Genomic DNA, 22,162 nt, shown 5'->3' with positions numbered 1-22,162 from the left:
AAATAGTATCATTCAATCTGCGATCAACTGTGACTTCTTCAACTAATGTGTTTTCTAGGTCAACTCATGTCCTATCATATATCAGCACTTTATTCCTTTTTGGTGAATAAAAGGCCATTGTGTGGTTCCACAGCATTCTGTTTAGCCATTCATCACCTGATGGACATTTACATTGCTTCTGCTTTCTGGGTAACTTACATACAGATCAATGCTACAATGGACATTCTTATACAAGTTTTTATCTGAGAATGTTTTCATTTGTCTTAGTTGTATACCAAAGAGTTAAATAATTTGATCACATGGTAAAAAACTCAGGTTTAATATTCTGAAGAAATACCAAAACCATTTTCCAAAGTGACTGTACCAGTTTATATTCATCTACATCTTTACCTATACAAAACCCTTTTTGAGATCTGATCAAATCTATGAATTACTTTTTACAAATAACATTTTATAGACATCTTCAAGAACAATAAACAGTATAAAGAATATGGGGCAAAAAGCATCATTGAAAGCCAGGAACTGAATGGTTGGCACCAAGACCTAAGATGAGACGTGTTTCAGGGCATCAGAATCATGGCAATGTGTGGTAGGGAAGTATGATGAAGGCCGCCCAGGTGTCAGTGACCTCACAAAGCATTTCACATTACAAGTGCATGACTATCTCAAGAGACGTCTGAGAGATGAAAATCTGAGGCAAGAGAGGTTATGGAACTTGTCCAAAGCTCTTCAGATAGGAACTGCGACACTTTATAGGATTTCAGGCATTCTCTATGCAGAACCAGGGCCACAGACGTACCAAGTGTCAAGTCTTGGCAGCCTAAAAGCAGAAACAATAATGTCTGAAGAGATATAACTATTTAGGGAAATCTGAGGTACTTTATTAATCTGTTTATGAAGACCACCAGTGAATGCATGGTATTTCCACATTCAATGGATTGCCTGTTTGTTCTACCACGGTTCAGTTGAGCGTCAAAGTAATCACAATTCTCCAGAGGAAAAGGTTTAGATGCAGTAGTCACTCTGAAGACACAGCTATCCAGATAACCTGGCCCATGTCACTCTCCACAAGCCCCCAGCTTCAGCTCAGACAATCACCTAGGCCAGAAGGTGTGATCAGTACCTGCTGGTAGTCCACTCTTAATATCACGGTTTTCAACATTCAGGATTTCTAACAAAGTAGGAGACTTTTAAGTAACCTTCTTTACGGTAGATCTAAGGAGGGTGGGGGCATAAACTATAACAATCTCATTCTTAAACCCCTAAGAGAAAAAACTGAAGGTTAAGAAAATGTCAGAGAAAAAAAAATCAAGGCAAATGTTTCCACTGAAGAGCAAGGGCAGCTCCACCTGTGCACGCATGACAGCGAGCCATCAACCGCCAGCAGCAGAAACACCGTCTCACACACCAGACCTGTGCCTGCAATTGTGAAGACCTCACCTGTCCTTCGCAATAGCAAACAGGTCCGCTTCATCATCATCCTCCTCAAAGAGGTTGGTCTTTTTCACAACCTTTGCTTCTTGGCCTTGGATGGTCCCTGAGTCCCATAGTTCTCCTTTGGACTTACTGTCAGATGCTAACTTGGTATGGGAATCAGTAATATTCCACTGGTCCTTAAAACATAAAACATGCATTAGAAATCTACAGGGCAGTACTAACAAAATGGCTAGGTGGGCAAAAGCACTTGCTACAAATCCCCAGATCCCATGTTAAAAAGATCCACAATGGCCACACATGCCAGTATTCCCAGCATTGAGGGGCAGGGAGCAGAGATAGGAGGATCCCAGGCTAGGCAAACTACAAATAGACAACAGCCAGCCTCATCCCCTCCACTCAACACACATACATGTACACACAAATACATACACACACACACACACACAAACACACACACATTCACATGCAAGGTACCGGAGCATTGCTTAGTGGTAGAGATATGTTATCTAGTAGCTAATTTAGATATGGAACATGACAACTAAAATAAAATTTTGTCCATTAAAAAGTTACATTCAGACTAAGAATTAAGCATACTCGAAGAAAAGTCTTATCTTTGAACACCTCGGTTCTGGACTAGACACACTTTCTCATTCATGCGTCTTCCACGCGTGTTCCAATTTCTCTCTGCTATGCTTCCACCTTGTGTAAGGGCAAAAGAACTTGTCTATTTTAAATAACCAGAATTAATTATATAGGGAATAAACAAAGAAAAATGTAAAAAGTAACACTGTGTCAACTTTGGAAGGGGATATTTTAAGTAAAATTCTAAAGCAGAAAAGGAAGGGGATCACCAGGACAGGGAAGGAGGCAAGAGAAGGTGACGAGGAGTGATGCTCAAATACACCATGCAACTATGAAAACTATAATAAAAAAAGGTTGACAGTTGAGAACTGCTCCTCTTACAGCCACGCTCAGCAATGATTACAGAGCTTTAAAGAAAATTCCAGTGAGAAGGCCACACCCACAAGTAATACACTTTAAAGTCCCTAGGTGATCCCAGGGGAGCCAAGCAGGGGGTCCTCGCACCCTGGTCACCATCATTCTGCTTTTCTTTTTGCTCACCAGCTTTGGCTAGGATTGTTCTTTTCCTGACACCACTATGATGGGATGAATTCTACATGGCAAATGATTACAAACCAGAAGAGGAAAACAATGAGGACTAGGTAGATGGATAGGGAGGGGAGGTAAAAGTACTGCTGACAAAGTATGAGGACCTGAGTTCAAATCCCCAGCACCCAAACAAACAATGTTGGGCATTGCCATGCATGGCCAGCTGGAGGAGATGGAGACATGAGGATGACCAGGTTGGCCAGCCATCAGCCTAGCTCTGGTTCAGTGACTGTCTCAAAGAATGAGAAGAGTGATAGAGCAGGACACCCAACACAGAGCAGGACACCCAGTAATAGAGCGGGACACCTGGCACCCGGGAAGGCTCATTTGTACACATGTGCTCATAAACTACTAATGTGTACTACACACACATGGGGAAGGGCAGAGTCTATAATAAATATGCACATTTGAGCAGAAAGCAAGTTCTCTTCAGTTGCCTTCAATAAACACTACTGTAATTACAAGTATTCTGTAACCTGGTACCCTCTAGCATCCCTATAATCAAAGAGCAAACATTATTAAATAGCAAAATCTTCCTTTTTACCAGTTTAAATTTCTTTCTCTTGAGAAGGGTCCCAAGTAGCCCAGGTTGGCCTTAAATCGCTATGTGGCTGGGATAATCTTGAACTTCAGCTCTTCCTACACGCACCTCTCAAGTACCAGCAATACAGACAGTACCTGGGGATTGAACCCAGGTTTTCTAGTACATTAGGTGTGCTGGCTAGTTTTGGGTCAACTTGATACAAGCTAGACTTATTTTTGAAGACGGACCCTCAACTGAGAAAATATTCCCACCAGGTTGCCCTGTAGGGCATTTTCTTCATTAATAGTTGTCATGGGAAGGCAGAGCTCACTGGAAGTGGAGCCACCCCTTGGCTGCTGAACCAGGGTGCTATAAGAGAACAGGCTGAGTGAACCATGGGGAGCAAGCTAGTACACTCCACCCCTCCATGGCCTCTGCCTCAGTTCTGGCCTCTAGGTTCTGAGCTCCTTCTCTGAATTCCCTCAGTGATGAACTCTTACATAGACCAGGAAGCTAAAAATTAACCCTTTCCTCCCCAAACTGATTTGATCATGGTGTTTCATCACATCAGCAGAAACCCTGAGTGCTTCACCTCTAGGCTACAACACCAGCTCTTTTAATAGCTTTTCATTTTTTAATTTTTAGTATTTTATTATTTTCCTGTGCTGAACATAGAATCAGGGTCTTGTTCGTGCTGGATAAGTACTGCACATCTAAGCAGACCTCGCTAAGCCCCCGCTTGCCACTGCAGACCAGACTCTCCACTCCCATCACGCTTCTCCCCAGATTGTCGTTTTCTATCATACTTAGTAAAACACACCACAGGCTCCTTATCACCTCAATGAACCTTAGATGGGAATGCTTATTTTCTTGTTACAGAGTTTCAGCCATGAACCTTGTGGTGGAAGCCATATTAACTCCATTTTGAAAGTGTTAATGTTTAACACATTACATGAATGTTTTTCTTTAAAGGAGACCATCTTGTAAACACCATCTCTTGGTGACCAGCTCCAATGAATATGGAACAGAAAGAGGACACATTTACGACAGCTCAAACAAAATCTCATGTGTGGGCAAACCTTAACCTACCTCCTCATCGCTGCTGAATAGCAAGGCGGATGCTTTCTTTTGGGGCTGCTCTGAAGGTTTTGGGTTCTCTTGGCTCTGAGGCTGAACGGATGAAACCTGCTTCTTAGCTGGTGCACTCCCAAAAAGGTTATCCTAAAAGGACAAACGGTAGGAAAGCATACAAAGGTGTCACCAGTTCATACACATGAAACCCAAAGAAGTCATTCTCCCACGAGAAACAGAGTATAACAAGCCTGGGGGAAACAATCACAAACACCACACATCTCGGTCTACAACCTCTGTCCACAGAGGGAAAACAAGATTACCACAGAACCTTTTTAATTAAATTTTTTTTAATTATTATTGTGTGTGTGCATCTGTTGAGGGTGCTGTATGTGTAGAGGTTTGGTTTATGACATGAAACTCTTAACAGGATATACTATGGCAGTGGACAGTCCTGAGCCAAAGACCAACAAAGGAGGTCTGTAAGTAAAGTCTGTAAGGTAGAAAAGACAAATAAGCAGCTGGGGTCTGGGGAATGTTAGTGACAACAGCTTTCACCCACCATGCACTTAAATCCTGTACCAACCACTGTGCAAAGACGTGGCATTATTTGTTTCAGGGGCTACAAAGAACCTAGTGACCTTTAACCCACAGAAGATGGAGGTGCTGCAGAAGATCTGGGTTTGCAATAATGGAACTGAGTATGGAATCACAGCTAATTGGATTGACCACTGCACAATATTACGTAAGGGCTTGAATGTGGATCTTTTTTCCTCTAACTTTTCATTACCAATCCACTCTCTATACCCACAGTGAATAAGAAATGTAAACCTAAAACACGGCTGTCTCTTCTTTATTCCTGCCACTGCATCCAATATATTCTCATATATCATTGGATCCAAGAGATACATCCTCCCTAAAGTTATTTATCAAAAGAGTGTAAAAAAAAAAACTATTTGGCTTTCCCCAATAAATGAGTCAAGATTTTAATGTTTTCCTCGTTGTATTATTATAAAAACTTGACCAGACATTGGTAAGCCAGAAGGTTTTCCATCACGCTTTTCTACTATATGCCACTCTGGCTATTCATAAAACCAAAACCCAAAAGCCAAAACCCAAATTTCTGTTGTTCTAGGTTAATTATTTGGTGCTGCAATAACAACATTTACCTCTTCATCTTCATCACCAAAAAGGGAGACAGATGTGGGGAGCTGGCTGGACAAAAGTGATGTACTTTTTGACTTAGTTGAATTTTGAGAAGAAAACAAATCCTGTTGAATCAAAATCAAAGCTACTGGTTAGCAGGGTCTACCAGCTTTAACGTCGGCCAGCACAGTAGACTAGAATGTGACGGCTTTGTGTGTCTGCACTTGTGTCTGCCCTTGGTGTGGGGGCACAAGAAGCAAGAGAGAGCCACAGGATGTTTCAGGCTGTCTTTGGAGCCTGTAGGGCAACCATATTTTCACCTGAAGGATGTAAGGCAGTCCTATGATGCAAACAAAAGGTTTCTTTGTCTAAAGTGTCAAAGGAAAGCATACAAATTCTACCACAAAACAGGCTACTTTGCAAAGTGCTAGACCTGCAACTGCACTATTGTTCAGATCGTTCCCCAGAAACTATATTGCATCTTAGATTCCTACTATAGAAGGTTTGTGCTGGGAAGATTAACTCAGTGGTAGAGTGTGTGCCTAAAAATGTCTACTATTCTACTTGAACTATGACTGGAAATGCTGCAAAAGGTCAGCGCAGTTCTGAACTTTCCTCAAACTGTAAGGACTGTCAGCTTAGACCACAAGGGCGCTCTGCAGACTGAGCTCCGTGAACTAGAAACACAAACTAGGACCACTGTCCCCTGGGCAGAGGAACGTCCACTCGAGAGCCAGACAATTAGACAAAACAAGAACATTTTCCACGACCTCTTCTGATGCTATCTTCTATTACACAATCAGTGTCTACCCCTCATCAACAAACCTAATGAGTTCACAGACCTAGAAAGAAGAATTCTTAGCACACTGGGTAGCAACTGGCTCCATGAGTCACACTAGTTTGTTTACACAGAATAGGCTACAGAGTCCCATGGCCCTTCTGCATTTTACACACGGACAAATGGGCTCAATGCTTTAAGAATATCAAAGTAATTCGACCAAAGAACAAAAAAATGATTTCTGCATTGTTATTTTGGATCTTCCTGGTTGGCAGGAGGAAAAACACACTTCTGTTACCTCAAACATGCCCCTCCCCCCCAAAAAAGTGGTAAGGTAAAGTTCCTATGCATACTTGAGACAGATAAGCACAAAAAATCATTCCTTCCAGTTCAATATTTTATGTCCTAGACAGCCTTATGTTACTTCTCTTTGCCTAGAATTCTATGCAATATTCAATAAAAACCATTCACTCTATGATGGTGCCCATGGGGCAGAGCCTTGAACGGTGGTCTTAAAACAAGCCTCCAGATTAATAAACACTACGTAGCATCAAGAAGTCAAGTTTGGAGGCTGGAAATAGAGCTCAGTGATAGAGTGCTTGCCTAGCATGCACAGGGCCATGGGTATCTCTCTCACACATGAGCACACACAAAAATGTTCAATGAAGTTTGTATCCTGCCCCAGGACTGCTGTAGCAATACAGAAGAATAGCATTACTTCTGTGACAGATAATCTTGGTTGTCTTTGGCACACTAAGGAAGACAGATCCTCAGACGAATAACTGCCTTCATCAGACTGGACTGTGGACATACATGCTAATTGATCTAGGAGAGCCCAGCCCACTACATAAGAAAGCTGGCTGAGTCAAGCAGGAGAGGGTAAGACAATAAACAACACTCCTCCTTGGTCTCTGCTCCGGTTTCCTGCTCAAGTTCCTGCTACGGCTTTCCTCAAGGGTGGACAACCTGTAATAAGAAGTAAACCCTTTCCTCCCCAAGTTGCTTTTGATCAGTGTTTTATCACAGCCAAGAAAAGCTATCTAGGACAACTTCCAAGACTAGAATAAAAAAGGCAGCACAGCCTCTATCTGACACTCTCAGGAGCTGAATCACCAGAAATAGGCCTGGCTTCCTGCACCTGCCATGCACCACATAGGGATGGAAGCCCAAGCTGCTTGAGTCTTCCTACCTACAACCCGTCATGTGTCACCAGCAATGAGAAGCAAACGCTTCTGAATATGTATCACAGTGGGAACAAACGCACTAGCCGGTCACACTGCCACTAAGAGAAGCAGCAGGCTGGTTCCCTCTCTCACATAAGCATCTTATCACAATTGTGAGCCAACAGACAGTCTTACATTTAAGCATGTTAAAGGAAATGCAACGATTCAAACCCAAAAGTTAAAAAGGTACCTGCATATACACTGTTTTCTGAAGAACACATACTATATACTATAAGAAAATATAGGGGGCTGGAGAGATGGCTCAGAGGTTGTGCATTGGCTACTCTTCTTGAGGTCCTAAGTTCAATTCCCAGCACCCACATGGTGGCTCACAACCATCTATAATGAGAGCTGGTGCCCTCTTCTGGCAGCAGGACAACATGCAGACAGAACACTGTATACATAACAAATAAATAGATTTTTTAAAAAAGGAAAATATAGGGCCTTGTATAGGCCAGACATTTTACAGCACTGAATTATATATATGCCTAGCCCAAGAGATTATTTTTAAAATAAGAATTGAACTATTTAATAAAAAGTCTGAGACCTCTGCTGACAGACTAATCAGAAAGTTATTAATGTTTTATCTACAGCTGAACCTTTAGAACTAAGAAAAGAATTCCATACCTCAGAGTCCTCTTCATCTGAAAACAAACCCTTCTGAGTCTTTGTTTCTGACACAAGCTTCAGATTTTTGCTGGAAGGTAAGGTGATCTAGTCGGATCCCCACCAAAAAGGAAGGAAAAAAACAGACTATCAGCAAGTAAGAGACATGGAAACAAACTCATTCATCAGTTCAGAAAATGTCCCCAGCCTCTACAATGAGAAGGAACCAAACCAAGGGGATGAACATGCCTTGGACCTTCATCTGTATAATATTCACACAAAGAGTTTAAATGGAAGTACCATGACAAAGAATTTTAAAGCTGGTCTAAATTAGCAACAGAGATGATACAGTATCACTAGAAAATAAGTTTCTCAGATTTGAGGAAACCCCAGAACAGCGAGATGGTACATACAACAAAGTCCAGGGCACATCTCGTGTACATGGGAGCATGCGCTCTGTCACACAGGGCACAAAAGCAAGAGACAAAAGGGCAACTGGTGAAGGGACCAAGATGATTTTGGATGCTGGCATTTTGTAGTTGTGAGAGCAAAACAAGGATGGGACAAAATGAGGCAAACATGACGGCTCTCTCTGTTGTCATCTGACTACGTCTGGAATTAACAAAACCCAAGTAGCAGGGCACACCTGGGAGCAACTTTTTTCCTAATGAAATCATATAAAATTGGAAGACCTACTTTTGATCTGGATCTTTTGAAGTGGGACAATACACCACTAATCCAGAACTTTTGAGGTAGGAGGATCCACCTTTAATCTGGGCCACGCCTTCTATTGGCAGCCTATAAAAGGACATGGAAGATGGAAGCTTTCTCTCTCTCTGCTTGCTCTTGCTCTCACTGGCATTAGAACCTACTTCTCTGGGATTCGGCATATCCTGAAGACCAGCTGAGGCATCTAACCTTGAAGACTCGACAACTACTAGATTCTTAGAATTTCCATTGGTAGTCAGCCATTGTTGGGCTACCTGAACCACAGCCCACATGCCATTCTAATAATCCCCTTTGTAAATATAAACGTGTGTGTGCATGTATATATACACACACAATACACATACTCATTCTGTAACTTCTGTTCCTTTAAAAACCCTGATTAATACAGCATGTTTTACAAATGACAAAAAAGCCAGGTCTAAGGATGATACATGCTTGTAAACTCAGCACTGGAGAGACAGAGGCAGAACAGCGAGAGTGAGGTAAGTCATGGTACAAGCAGAGAACTGACTACAGAAAGTTGTTCTCTAAGCTCCACATGCACACTACGGTACTCGTGTGCCTGCATAAATACAACATACATACATAACACAGACACACACCCACAGACATAACACATATATGCATGCACACACACACACACACACACACACACACACACAAAAGAAAAAAGGAAGGAAGGAGGGAGGGAGGGGGAGGGAGAGAGAGAGAAACAAACAAACAAAGCTGTATAGGACATGTATGGAACAAGAGACAAAAAAAACAGAATACAGACTATGTATGAAATAATCTTTAATCAGTATCATATTGGGTATGATTTTATAAAAGAAATCTGAGGGCAAAGTGGAGCCTCATGAATGCAGACTAACATTAGATTTTTCTATAGTGTTACTGCCAACTCCTGGCCAATGACAATGGCATCTGGTCATAAAACAGTTTCTCAAGAGCTGCCTACTAAAACATGTAGGGTGGTAAAACATCATAATGACTACAAATCACAAACAGTTCTGAAAACAGTTAGCTTACACAAGTTTCAGTCACTTATTTGGCAAATGCTCACTAGATATGAATCTGGTTAGTGGTTATTTGGAGTTTCATTGTATCTTTCCATTTTATGTCCAAAATTCTTAAAATAAATGTGGCTATTGTTGATTGTCAATTGGTACATTTGGAAGAAGGAACTCAATTGAAGAACTGCTCCCATCAAATCAGCCTGCAGGCATGTCTGTCAGGTATCTCCTTGAGAGCTAACTGATGTAGAAGGGCCCAGCCTACTGTGGTCAGTGTACTGAGGGCAGCACCACCTCAGGGCAGGTGGACCTGGGCTGTGTAAGAAAGGGAGCTGAGTAGGTCAGTGAAAACAAGGAAGACAGCAGCACTCTTCCACAGCCCTCTCTGGAGTGTTCCCCTCAAGGATGGACTACGTCCTGTAAGCCAAATAAGCCTCTTCTTCCCTAAGTTGCTTTAGTCGGTGTTTATCATAGCAACAGAAAGCAAACTAGAGCAATAAACATGAATGAGAACTCTACATCCCTTTGAGATCCAGATAAACCACTATGGTAATATGCCAGGCCAGTATCCCACGATCTGCTTCTACTCACCATTTTATCTGCCCGTGTTGTGTTTTCATCTGTGTGACTCACGGAAGTCTCTGGCAAAGCCGCTGCTTTTTCTCTGAATAGATCTCCTTCCTCATCATCAAAGATAAGGGCAGTGGATTTGGTTTTGTCTTTTTAAAAAAAAAAAAAAAAAAAAAAAAAAGAGCCACAGCAAAAATTACATCAACATCAAAATCCTACTGCAAAATTCAGAGAAAAAAAAAAACTCTCCCAAAGTAAATATGAAAGGTATGAAAGGCATCTTGTTTCTTGATCATTTACAGAGAAATACAAAGTAAACGGAGCCACGCTCTTTCTCCTTTTCCCTGCAATTCCAAGAACTGACCAGGGAGGGCTAGGTGCCAGTTTATGCTCTGCCACTGAGCTACTCTTCCTAGGTCCATCTCCCTGGTACTCGAAGCATGACAGACACTGACCATCTGAACAACACCCTTATCCAAACAGAAACATCCTATGCTGAGTGCATCTAAAATGGGACTAAAGAGTAGAGATCACTCTAAAGGGCCAAAAAGTGAATAGCTCTAGGAAGAAAACGGGAACACTGACTCCTATTTTTATTAAAAACTAAACTATACAGCAATAGATGAAAGCAAATGCTGGAATTCCCCTCCTCCACATCTGCCCAGTCACACAAGAGACAGAAGAGTTTGGTATATGTGCTTCTAAATCTCCCACTACTTCATGCATTAATGTCAGCTATTCATAAGACCAAATTTTAAATAATCTGAGCAAAATGTCCTACCATTTGTGATTTCCATTTAATGTACAGAAGAAATATTCCCAAGTGAAAAAGTAAATACCTCATTGTTTTTCTTTATGAGATCCATTTATTTATTTATCTATTTATTTAAGTGTTTGTGTTTGTATATGCTCATATATGGGAGATATTTATTTACTAATTTATGTGTTTACATATGCTCATGTATGAGATATATTCATTTATGTGTTTGCATGTGTGTATGCTCATATATGGGGAAATATTTGCATGTGTATGCTCAAGGATAGAGGATATTTACTTATTCATTTATGTATCTGCATGTATGTATGCTCATTTATGGGACTATTTATGTGCTTGTGTGTGGCTATGCTCACATATAGGGAGATTTATTTATGTGTTTATGTGTGGGTATGCTCATGTATTGGGTGGGTGTGTGTATCTGTGCATGTCAGGTGTCCTAACACTACCTATTCCTTCGAGGCAGGGTCTTTTCCTGATCTTGGGGCTTGTATTTTCTCTACCCGGCTGGAAGCCTACAAACCACAGTAATCCTATCTCAGTACCTTCAAGCTGGAGTTACAGGCATGCACTTGATTCCAGGCTTGTTACGTGGGTGCTGGGATCAGAACTCTGGTCCCCAGGACTTTGTAGTAAGTACTCATAACCTCTGGGCCAGCTCTCCAGCCCCTCATTCTTTTCAGCAATTCTGCAAAGATCCACTAAACAGAAAGACCACAGCTTTCCCGACTAAGGAATCCCTGAGTGGTTCCCTACTTCTTGTTCCCTGAGCACAGCCATGTATCAGAAAGGCATGGGTTCAGAGGTTTGTAGCTATGTCTGCTAAGATGTCGAGAGCCCTTCCAGGCTGAAGGAAACACTTCTACATTCGCTTATCACTATTTACTTGTCCACTAAGCTCACTGCGTATTTCTCCAGTTTTCTGTTGCATCATGTTCTACCACATTCTGGTTTCATCTTTTCCTGATACCATCTTCTCCCTTGTCCAACCATTGAGCGTGTACACCTCAGGATCTACCCTTCTCTTCTAGAACACCACCTGATGAATGTAAGTATTGTTCCTCAAATGTGAACTCAGAGCTGGGGCTGTAACTGAGAGAGTGTTGGAAATGTGGACTCTTGAGCCCCACCCCAGAACCACTCAGCCTTAGGGAGGAGACACATTTGCATACTGAAAACAAAAGTGCTTATAGGAAAGACAGACCGGGAAGAGCACTGAGCAAATAATAGACCAGAAACGCTACGGGGGACAAGGGCAGGGATAAACTGAGCTATCTGGCAGAGAAGAGAAGGTGGGAATTAAGCAACCAGCACTGCAATGTTCTGCTTGTGTAATTACCCAGAGCTGCTAGGAGGAAGAATGACTAAACTTCTGTCTATAATTTGAAAGGCAGAAGCAGAAACTTTGAGAATAGAATACAGGAGAAGAAATTAGGCTCCATATAAAGAAGTTAACTTCATAATTAGTTTCTAATGCAGAAAGGTTGGCCTGTTAGGAATCCCCAAGGTTATGGCATGATTTAAGCAGTGCTCAGCTAAACATTCCGGGACTGCAAGAGACACTGAATGTGAAGAGCCCTGTCCCTTTAAGTTCAGTGTTCCTTTTTGTTTTTGTTTTGGTTTTTTTTTTCCAAAAGGGTTTCTCTTTATAGCCCTGGCTGTCCTGGCCTTGAACTCAGAGTTCTGCTTGCCTCTGCCTCATGGTGGAGTACTGGGATTAAAGGTTTGCGCCACCATTGCCCCGCAAGTTCAATATTCTTCTCTAAGTTCCCAGAATTAGTCTGAAAGTGATACCAGTCTTGGAAGGTTTGCTACGAGGTGGCACAAAGAAGTTGTCATCATCATCATCATCGTTATCATCATCATCAAACAGGCCAGCAGTTGGCAGACGTGGGCTCTTCCCTGGAATGGGCTGCTCATGTTTCTGGAACTCCTTCAGTGATGGGGCAGAGGTGGACCCAGATCCATCAGTATACCCTGTGGATGGAAGACAATCAGAGCTATGAGCCGGTGTGAGCCTCCTAACTACAGAACCACTCGTGGGTTAGGTTCATTCACAAAACGCCATTTAGAAAATGAAGTAACTTTTGTGTTAGTGTTGGAGAACTAAACCACAATGCAAGATTGTCTGGCCACTCCCCCCGCCCCAATCTCACTCCTTCCTTCCTTCCTCTTTTCCTCTCTCCTTTCCTTCACACCTGCAGCCCTCTGCAGAGCTGGAGAGGAAACTAAGGCCAGGCACATACAAAACAAGTGCTCTACCGCTCCACCACATCCCCAGCCCCAACACCTCTGAATTCAGATAGGATGTGAGCTCGTATCATCATTAATAAGCTCTAGTTATAAACACCACAATGCCTTCTAGGACTCCTGGGTACCTCCTAATTCCTATCCAGTCCTTATAAAAAGGTGACAAGATGGAATTTATACAGTTCTTAAAAAGAGCACTGGGAAGATGGCTCAGCAGCTAAGCGCTTATTCTGGAAACATGAGGTCCTCAGTTTAAATGCCCAGAACTCAAAAAACAAGCAAGGTGTGGCTGGTACCTGTGCCTGTAATCCCAGTGTGGCAGGGGGTTGGGAAGTTCTCAGGGATTTACTGGCCACCAGCCTAGGCCATGTTCAGTGTGAGACCCTACTCAAGGGAATAACAGAAAGTTGAGAGCAGGGCATCTGTCCTCTTCCCTCGACACACACAGGCAGCCACTTCTCACATCACAGGTGTACACAATACACACACAAGAAATAAACCCTGTTACCTAAAAATACAGAAACAGCCCCTGCTGGGATTTTCTTTCCAGGTTTGGGGGATGAAGATTCTATAATAAGGAAGAAAGGTCAATCATTTAACCAGAGTTGTTGAGCATGGTAGGACATACCTATAAACACAAGACTTGAGCAGCTGAGGCAGGAGGACAGTCTTGTATCAGGACTACATGGTAAGCAGCAGACCAACCAGGACTACATAGCAAAACTGTCTCAGAAATAGAAAGAGCTCACCCCTTCTCTTGAATATATGCAACATGGCACAAACCTAAACAGGTTTTTTTAAAAGGATAATTGTTCCTAAACAAGCCATTTAAAAAATTATTGAGCTCTTTTTCATTTTTATTGACACCAGCAGCTTTTTACTTAGGATTAACATAGTCTAAACTGTGCCACCAAAGGAAGATGTACGAAGGTCAAACGGCAAAGTCTTTTAAAATGGGTCTAACGCTACCCCTTCCAGCTCAGTGAGGTGAACCAGTGAAAGGCAACAGCAAAAGCCATGTGAGATGGTAGTGAGGAAAATAAAAGTAGCAAGTTAAACAAGAAAAATAAGTAAACCCACATAACAGTAACACAAGGATGGCCCCAACAAAGAATAATCACATAGGGGCTGCCATTTAAAATAACCAATTCCAAATGCCTAAGGGACTCCTTCAAATCTAATGGAATAAAAACTGCAGTTCTTAAAAAAAAATACTTTGGGCTTTTAAAAAATTCCTATAGATGATTCTGATGGATGCTACCTTAAGGAAATATTGATGACCAACTGATGCACTCAACACAAGCAATTTTCCCTTGAATTAAATGCAATTATAGTAAAGCTAGCCTCATCAAAGCCAGCAAACACTATTTTACTTTCTTATCAATCTCTAAAAGGCCAATGTGTGATGTGGGTCTGAAGACGGTACTATTGTCTGTTCCTAAGACAGAAATTGGCCAAGGTAAACTGTCTTCAACTGTTTCAAGGCAAACACAACTTTCAGCTTAAGAAAAATAAAATTTTGGGCAGTCAGTCTCCCAGCAGAAAGAGCTTTAGAACATGCTTGCTGGCACTTTTTTACAATTTGATAGAAGCTAGAGTTGTCTAGAAATAACAATTCTACAGGGAAACTGCCTCCATTGGAGTGGTCTATAGGGAAGTCTATGGAGCACTTTCTTGATTAATGATGAATGTGGAGGGCCCAGCCTACTGTGGGCAGTGCCAGCCATAGCTAGATGGTCCAGAGAGAGAATGAAAAACATCCATATGAGCCTGGAAAGCCAGCCAGGAAGCAGCACTCCTCCATGGCCTCTGCTTCAGTTCTACCGTCCATGAGTTCCTGCCCTGACTTCCCTTCAGGATGGACTTTAAGCTGGAAGATGAACTAAACCATTCCTCCCCAAGCTGCTTTTGGTCACAGCATTTATCACAGCAATAGAAAGCAAGCTAGGACAGCATGCAAGAAAAAAGCAGTCACTCCCAAACCTACCGTCACTAACAGGGGCTTGTGCTTGCCGATCCCGGGAGGCTTCCCTGAAGAGGTCACTCTGCTTGTGGTAAGGCATGGGATAATTTAAAATACAGAGATAAACAAGGCTGAACTTAGATTTCTGAAAAGAATTATATACTTTGAAACTATGTGTTACTGTCCTGCCAAAGAAACTGCCACAAAGTTCAGACTAGAGCAAAATGAACTTAATTTGGGCCTGTCAGGAATCAAATAAAAAGATGGAAAAGGATAACATATCAGTAACTCAAGTAATTATCACCATCGGTACTCTCACAGCCTCTCCTCATATCAAAATCATCAGGACATCAGGATATGTAATATTTCTCACTCTGTGGTTCTGACTTCAGTGTCCCCCCAAAATAAAAGGAATAACTAATAGGAAGCTACTTTTCTCAAATAAAAACATGGATTTCTTTGGTGCCGGGCAGTGGTGACACACGCCTTTAATCCCAGCACTCGGGAGGCAGAGGCAGGCAGATCTCTGTGAGTTCGAGGCTAGTCTGGTCTACAAGAGCTAGTTCCAGGACAGGAACCAAAAGCTAAGGAGAAACCCTGTCTCGAAAATCAAACAAACAAACAAACAAACATGGATTTCTTTGGTACACATGCAAGGACACAGATCAAAGGGTTTTGTACATTCGCCCACCTCACCTCATCTTCATCATCAAAAAGTCCCTGTCCTTCTCTGAAGAGTCCACCTCTAGAGCCAAACGGTGAGAAGTCTTCATCAGTCAACTTGGGGGGTGGAAACAAGACGTCCTCTTCATCTGTCAGAAAGCAATGTTGCACACGGAGTGTTGAAAAGGCTGTGTGAGGTGTTGTTAGGACAGCCTGGGTGAGCGCGGTGGGAATGAAGCCAGCTTGGGCTACACAGGAATTCCAGACTAGCTTGGGTTATCTAGCAAGACTATGCTTCAAAAATACAAGGATGAGGGGGTAAAAAGGGGTTTGCAATCCAAATTCTTGGGTATGGACTCTACAGAGACCATACTTCACAAGGGGTATTTGACATTCTCAAATGAACACTATCTGGAGACGACAGCGATTCTTTATGCTTAGAATGGCTTACTATGAAGCAAGGGTATAGCTCAATAGCTACATGCAAAGATTTAGAGAAAAGAAAAATAATCCTATAGATGGAGACAATGGCAAGGGAACCAATAAATGTCACTACTTAATACGGAAGGGCCATATACAATCTTTACTGAAAATTTTAGCAACCCATAATTACTACACATCTAACAACAATCTAGAAAGACAGGCAACAGCTACTTTAGCAATTCCAATACTCACAAGCATTACTCCACACTCGCCCTTCTTCCACGCTAACACCCTAAAGCATGTTTTCAGATGGTTTAGAAGGTGGATGGAGACACAACCTATTTGTCAGTGCTTGACCCTGAGAATTTTGTATTACATGAAGGCTCCTACGTGAAGGGCTTACCATCTGTAGGTGTTCTCCTTTCCTTCTTCTCCTTCATTGTCTTCTGAGCTTTTCCATCTGCTAAGCACAACATCTATGAGACTTTCACAGTTTTGACAATACACAGCATTCTTATTAAACAGGTATTGATTCTCTGCTCGAGTCTGCATCCTCATGACACAGGCCAAGAGCAGGACCCTCAAGTTCATATCTCAGCTCCATCAGAGCTCTTACTCAAGGTAGTGTCCCTATAAGGAACAAGACTGCCAGGACATGTACATACCAGGACTACGCTAAAGAAAAAAATTACTCTACCTTTTTATTCTGTTAAATAAGTAGAATGCACTGGAAAGTGCATTTTTATTAGACAAAATTATGAGTTACTGTTAAGCCATGGATTCACAATCTGCTTTCTACAGTCCTCTAGAGTTCCCAAATTTCATGCATGTAAGGCTTTACATAGACATTCACATGTACTGGGGATGGGAATAGGATACCTAATTATTATGCAGAACTTAAGAGCTATTAACATAACTTAAAGCAATGAGTTTCAACCTGTGGATCACGACCCCTTCACAGGGGTCACCTAAGACCATAGAAACACAGATATTTACCAGTAGCAAAATTACAGTTATGAAGTAGCAACAAAAATAATTTTATAGTTGTGTGTCACAACTTGAGGAACTGTATTAAAGGGCTGCAGATTAGGAAAGTTGAGAACCACTGACTTAAAGGGTCAAAGTGCTTACCACCAAGCCTGACAACCAGACCCACAAGGCAAAAGGAGGGAGGAGAAAACCAACTCTGCATAAAACATGAAGGCATGCACTCAGCCTCCACCCCAGCTAAATGAATAAATATAAAACAACAACAAAAAGGAGTCCAAGAAAACAACGGCAAAAGACCAAGGACTAAAATGCAAGCCTAACATTAGTGAACCCCGTATTTGGGTATGGTGGCTTCTGTTTATGATCCCAGAAGGTGGCAGGAAGATCAGGCGTTTAAGACCACTCTTGCCTGTATTGCATATTTGAGGCCATCATGAAATATACGAGACCCTGTCTCCAAAAAAGAAAAAGAAAAACAAATACAGAGAGAGACAGACAGAGAACACATGTGCAAGTGCACATAAGCAGACTACGAAAGCCTCCAACCAAGTACCCCCTTAACCTGCCCTCAGAACTCACCTATCTGTTCCTCTTTCAGCTGATGTGAGAGATCGCCTTTGATCCGAGCTGCCAGCTCATCAGCAAAAGATGTAGGTCTTTTCTTCAGGCAAGAAGAAAAAAAAATCACTATTTTCTAACAAATTAGTACAGCTTACTTATAGATACCTAACAAAATTTTATCAACAGTCATAAAATAATCCAACTACAAACAAAACAAGGCTTTTTTTCTTTTTTAAGGTTTATGTTAGTTCTACTTATGTGTGTGAATACATGTGCAAAAACAGGACGTTATCAATGAAACACATGGAGCCTACAGAGCTCAGGTACGCAGCAGAATCTACAAAACAGTCCTTTAAAAGGAGAGACTCCTTTCTTTACTTTTTAAAATACTTGAAAAATCTTAGTAAGAAAACCAACACGAATGAATGGAGGAGATGGAAGAGTATCTGATCCTGAAATTCTGAAGATAAATATACCCCCAAAGAGCTGACTTTCAAAATTCCTTAGCATTAGGAGAAAGCAGCACTCATAAGGCAACTGGAGACACAGGGATATTTTCTGCTATTTATAAAACTATAAATGAAGGAACAAGAGAGATGGTGTTCACTGCTCTTGCAAAGGACCTAAAGTTGGTTCTCAGGACCTATGTCAGTGTAACTCCAGTTCCAAAAAATCAAAAACCTCTTCTGGTCTCCCCAGGAACCCACACACATGTGCAAATACAGTTACATGGGTACACCAAAAACACATTTAAAAAATAAGATAAATCTTTTAAAGGAAAAAAATCCAATTACAGATATGGGAGCTGCAGAGATAGCTCAGTCAGTACAATGCTTTCTGCACAAGCATGAGAATCAGAGCTCAGATCCTCAGCACTCACATCAAAAGCTGGAAGGGGCAATGTGTACCTGTAATCCCAGAGCTGGAGAAACAAAGACAGGAGTATCCCTAGGGCTTGTTGGCCAGCTAATTCATCTGAATTGGTAAGCCCTAGGTTCAGTGAGAGACCCTGACTCTAAATAAGGGGGAGAGTGAGCAAGGAAGTCATCCACCATTACTCCGGGCTACACACAAATTACAGGGATGATGTAAGATGAGAAGACTACAAATACCAACGGCGAAATTAAGGAGCGAAGTGCAAACACCACTTCTAAGACCTCATCAAGGGATAACTACACTTACAGACTTGGCATTTCCCTCAATGTCCTCAATATCATCCCCCTCCTTCTCAGAGTCAGCAAAAAGGTCACCATCATCATCCTCTTCTTCATCACTCATCTGTGTGTTATGCTGAGAATGTAAAGCAGAATCACAAGATACAAGTCACAAAACTAGAAAGGAGACACTGCCGATCTCTAACCTTTCCCTTTATTAAAAAGGTAACCACACTAGGAACACATACTCCACGCAACTTATTTGTTAGAAACTAGGCGGGTGGTGGTGGTACATCCCTTTAATCCAAGCAGGTAGAGGCACAGGTGGATCTCTGTGAGTTCAAGGACAGCCTGGTATACAAAGTGAGTTCTAGGACATCCAAGCCTACACAGAAAAACCTATCTCAGGAAGGAAGGAAGGAAGGGAGGGAGGGAGGGAGGGAGGGAGGGAGGGAGGGGAGGAGGGGAGGAGAGGGGAGGGGAAGGAGGGAGGAAGGAGGAAAGAAAGAAAGAAAGAAAGAAAGAAAGAAAGAAAGAAAGAAAGAAAGAAAGAAAGAAAGAAAGAAAGAAAGGATTTACCTTTTTTTTGGCTTTTCGTTTTTCAAGACAGAGTTTCTCTGTGTAGTGTTGTCCTGGCTGACCTAAAACCTGCTCTGTAGATCAGGCTGGCCTCAAACTCAGAGATTTGCCTGCCTTTACTTTTTTAAATAAGAATACAGGATCAAAAATACCAAAGCAAAGTACAATAATTTTGAAAGTATTCATTATCAGGTGAATGTAAATTAGTCCTAACAAGGTCAGGAAGTGATAATTAAAAGGAGCTATTAAAAAGAAGTAAAATTTGGAAAAGGTAATACCCAAAGGAGGTGGCAAGCCTATGACATACTTAAGAGAAAACTAGCAGTGACATGAAAAGTCCTCACTGCAGCCAATGTCATTTAGAAGACTTGGAGTACAAATATGGTACAGAGCCTGCCAATCCAAGCCCTAGTGCCAAGGAAGTTGAGTATACATGTTATACTTCAGTTGAAGCTTTAAAATGAACTCATTTCAATACATGAACTTTACCTGGTTTTGATCATTGTCACTACGGCTGGCAAAATCTTCATCTGATTCCTGTGGGTAAAAATGTTTTGCTGTTACTACAGAAAAGATCATGTCAGTCTCTGAGGTAAGCTGACTGTGTGTGGAAGAGGAAAAGCTCTTATACTCATAGACTCAGCCAGCATGAGTAGCAGACAAGATGAATGACTGGCAATACTGCAAGAGTTATCTAGCTGCCATAATTTTTATGTTTCATTTAAATAGCTTTAATGACTCATTATATCATTTGTATTTCCCAATTCTAACCTTCTGATTTAAGAAAGATCATTTAATGAAATAAGAAGGTTGGTTTGGGTTGCTTTACATTTTGGACTACAATCTCTGCATTCCCTCTAGTAGGATAACTACTTCATTAAGCTCAAGAATTGAACATCAGAGTTTACTACACTGATTTGATAAAGAGCTACACTGACAGCTAAAAGCAAAGGACTCAGCAGATAATTATCTATAGCAAAGTAATGACAAGCTTATTTCTATTGCTAGGATTTTTGCAGGGCTGGAGAAGAAATGCAGAAAAGGGGGTGGGTGAGAGAACAATTAAGAAATGAAATCGAAGCTGGGCAGTGGTGGCACACGCCTTTAATCCCAGCACTCGGGAGGCAGAGGCAGGAGGATCTCTGTGAGTTCGAGGCCAGCCTGGTCTACAAGAGCTGGTTCCAGGACAGGAACCAGAAGCTACAGAGAAACCCTGTCTCGAAAATAAAAAAAAAAAAAAGAAAGAAATGGAATCGGGTATACAAAATGGCTTCCTTTTAGAATCTCATACTCATTGTCTGAAGGAACAACTCAGAGCCCCAGACTCTTATGATTTTACTCTGTGGACCTTAAGACACTAGATGATTTGATTAGAAGGCTTTAAAAAAGTATTCAAGGGCTTCCGAGGTGGCTCAGCGGTAAAGACAGTATGCTGCTCTTGCAAGGGACTAGAGTTAAGTTCTTAGCACCTATATCAGGCAGCTCACAACTGCCTCTAACTCCAGGTCCAGGGGATCTGACATCCTCTTCTGGTCTCCACAGGTACCTGCACACACACACACACACACACACACACACACACACACAAATAATAACTATAATAATGATGATAATCAATCTTTTAAAGTTGTTCATATACACTAGTAATAACAATAATAACTTTTTAAAGAGTTGTTCATTGCAGATTTTCTTTTTCTAGGATTATTCAAGAAGGACATATTCCAAGACTAAGTTTCAGGCAGAGGCTAGCACAGTGTCTAAGCTATTCTCTCCACAAAATATAATGGGGTGTGAAAGAAAGGAGGGCAGGTGGGTAATGGTAAGAGATCAAAGCAGTTTCCCTTACTTTTCTCTGTACAAATTACAAAAAAAAAAAAAATTCAACCCTAAGAAAACACTTCGGCTTCTGACCCTTCAGTTTTATGAAGTGTTCACTAATTCTGAAGCACATTACATGCCCAGGCTGCTCCACACATCCTAAGATTCCTGTTGTGGTGACCTGGTTATACCATGTCCTCACCTCCTCTTCTTTCTCTTCTTCGCTGTCCACAATACTTCCCCGGCCGCTGCCTACAGAGCCTTCTGTCAGGAAGAAGTGTAAACATCAACACCAAGTTATCAGAAAATCCCTGTAGTTCCTTCTCAAAGATGCCAGGCACAACAGCTTCAAAGAGACTTAGATGAAGCTGCTGCCACTTAATGGAATGAAACCATCTTTGTTAATAATACAATTTTAAAGTACTTCCCATGCATTAAAAAAATTCATAACTTAGCCTCGATCTACATGAATGTCAAGGTTACAAAAAAGCGAAGAAATTGTATCAGACTAAAAGTTGACTAGTGATAACAGGTAAGGGCAATTGCCACCAGTACTGACAACTGGAGTTTGTCTCTGGAATTCACATGACAGAACAGAGGACTGACTCCCTAGGTTGTCCACACACACATACATACAGAAACTGAATAAACAAAAAAATTAAATGAAATTAAAATAAAAGGTGACTAGAGCAACTTAACAACTAAATGCTTTAAGTCTTAAAC

The 22,162-nt window shown here is 41.5% G+C and overlaps 1 protein-coding gene across 8 annotated transcripts in view; it reads right to left on the bottom strand.

Annotated features, from left to right (window-relative positions):
- Washc2c (WASH complex subunit 2C) overlaps nt 1-22,162 on the bottom strand; it is a 56,041-nt gene that overhangs the window by 19,543 nt on the left and 14,336 nt on the right. For 3 of the 8 annotated variants that reach the window (XM_013353028.1, XM_013353033.1, XM_013353035.1), the window contains exons 6-19: nt 21,642-21,703; nt 20,111-20,158; nt 19,071-19,178; nt 17,907-17,988; nt 16,741-16,800; nt 15,948-16,063; nt 15,276-15,336; nt 13,797-13,856; nt 12,833-13,015; nt 10,285-10,412; nt 7,976-8,062; nt 5,371-5,472; nt 4,220-4,351; nt 1,441-1,613 (exon numbers count right to left, since the gene is read on the bottom strand). In XM_013353028.1, coding sequence (XP_013208482.1) covers nt 1,441-1,613; nt 4,220-4,351; nt 5,371-5,472; nt 7,976-8,062; nt 10,285-10,412; nt 12,833-13,015; nt 13,797-13,856; nt 15,276-15,336; nt 15,948-16,063; nt 16,741-16,800; nt 17,907-17,988; nt 19,071-19,178; nt 20,111-20,158; nt 21,642-21,703 — 1,402 coding nt within the window. The remainder of the gene's footprint in view (nt 1-1,440; nt 1,614-4,219; nt 4,352-5,370; nt 5,473-7,975; nt 8,063-10,284; nt 10,413-12,832; nt 13,016-13,796; nt 13,857-15,275; nt 15,337-15,947; nt 16,064-16,740; nt 16,801-17,906; nt 17,989-19,070; nt 19,179-20,110; nt 20,159-21,641; nt 21,704-22,162) is intronic. The other 5 variants (XM_013353029.1, XM_013353030.1, XM_013353031.1 and 2 more) reach the window with 5 other exon arrangements.

This window comes from Microtus ochrogaster, unplaced genomic scaffold (genome assembly GCF_000317375.1).
Source record: "Microtus ochrogaster isolate Prairie Vole_2 unplaced genomic scaffold, MicOch1.0 UNK1, whole genome shotgun sequence".
NCBI classification, from domain to species: Eukaryota; Metazoa; Chordata; class Mammalia; order Rodentia; family Cricetidae; genus Microtus; species Microtus ochrogaster.
Note: the sequence above shows the minus strand (reverse complement) of the source record. Positions and strands in the feature narration are given on the sequence as shown.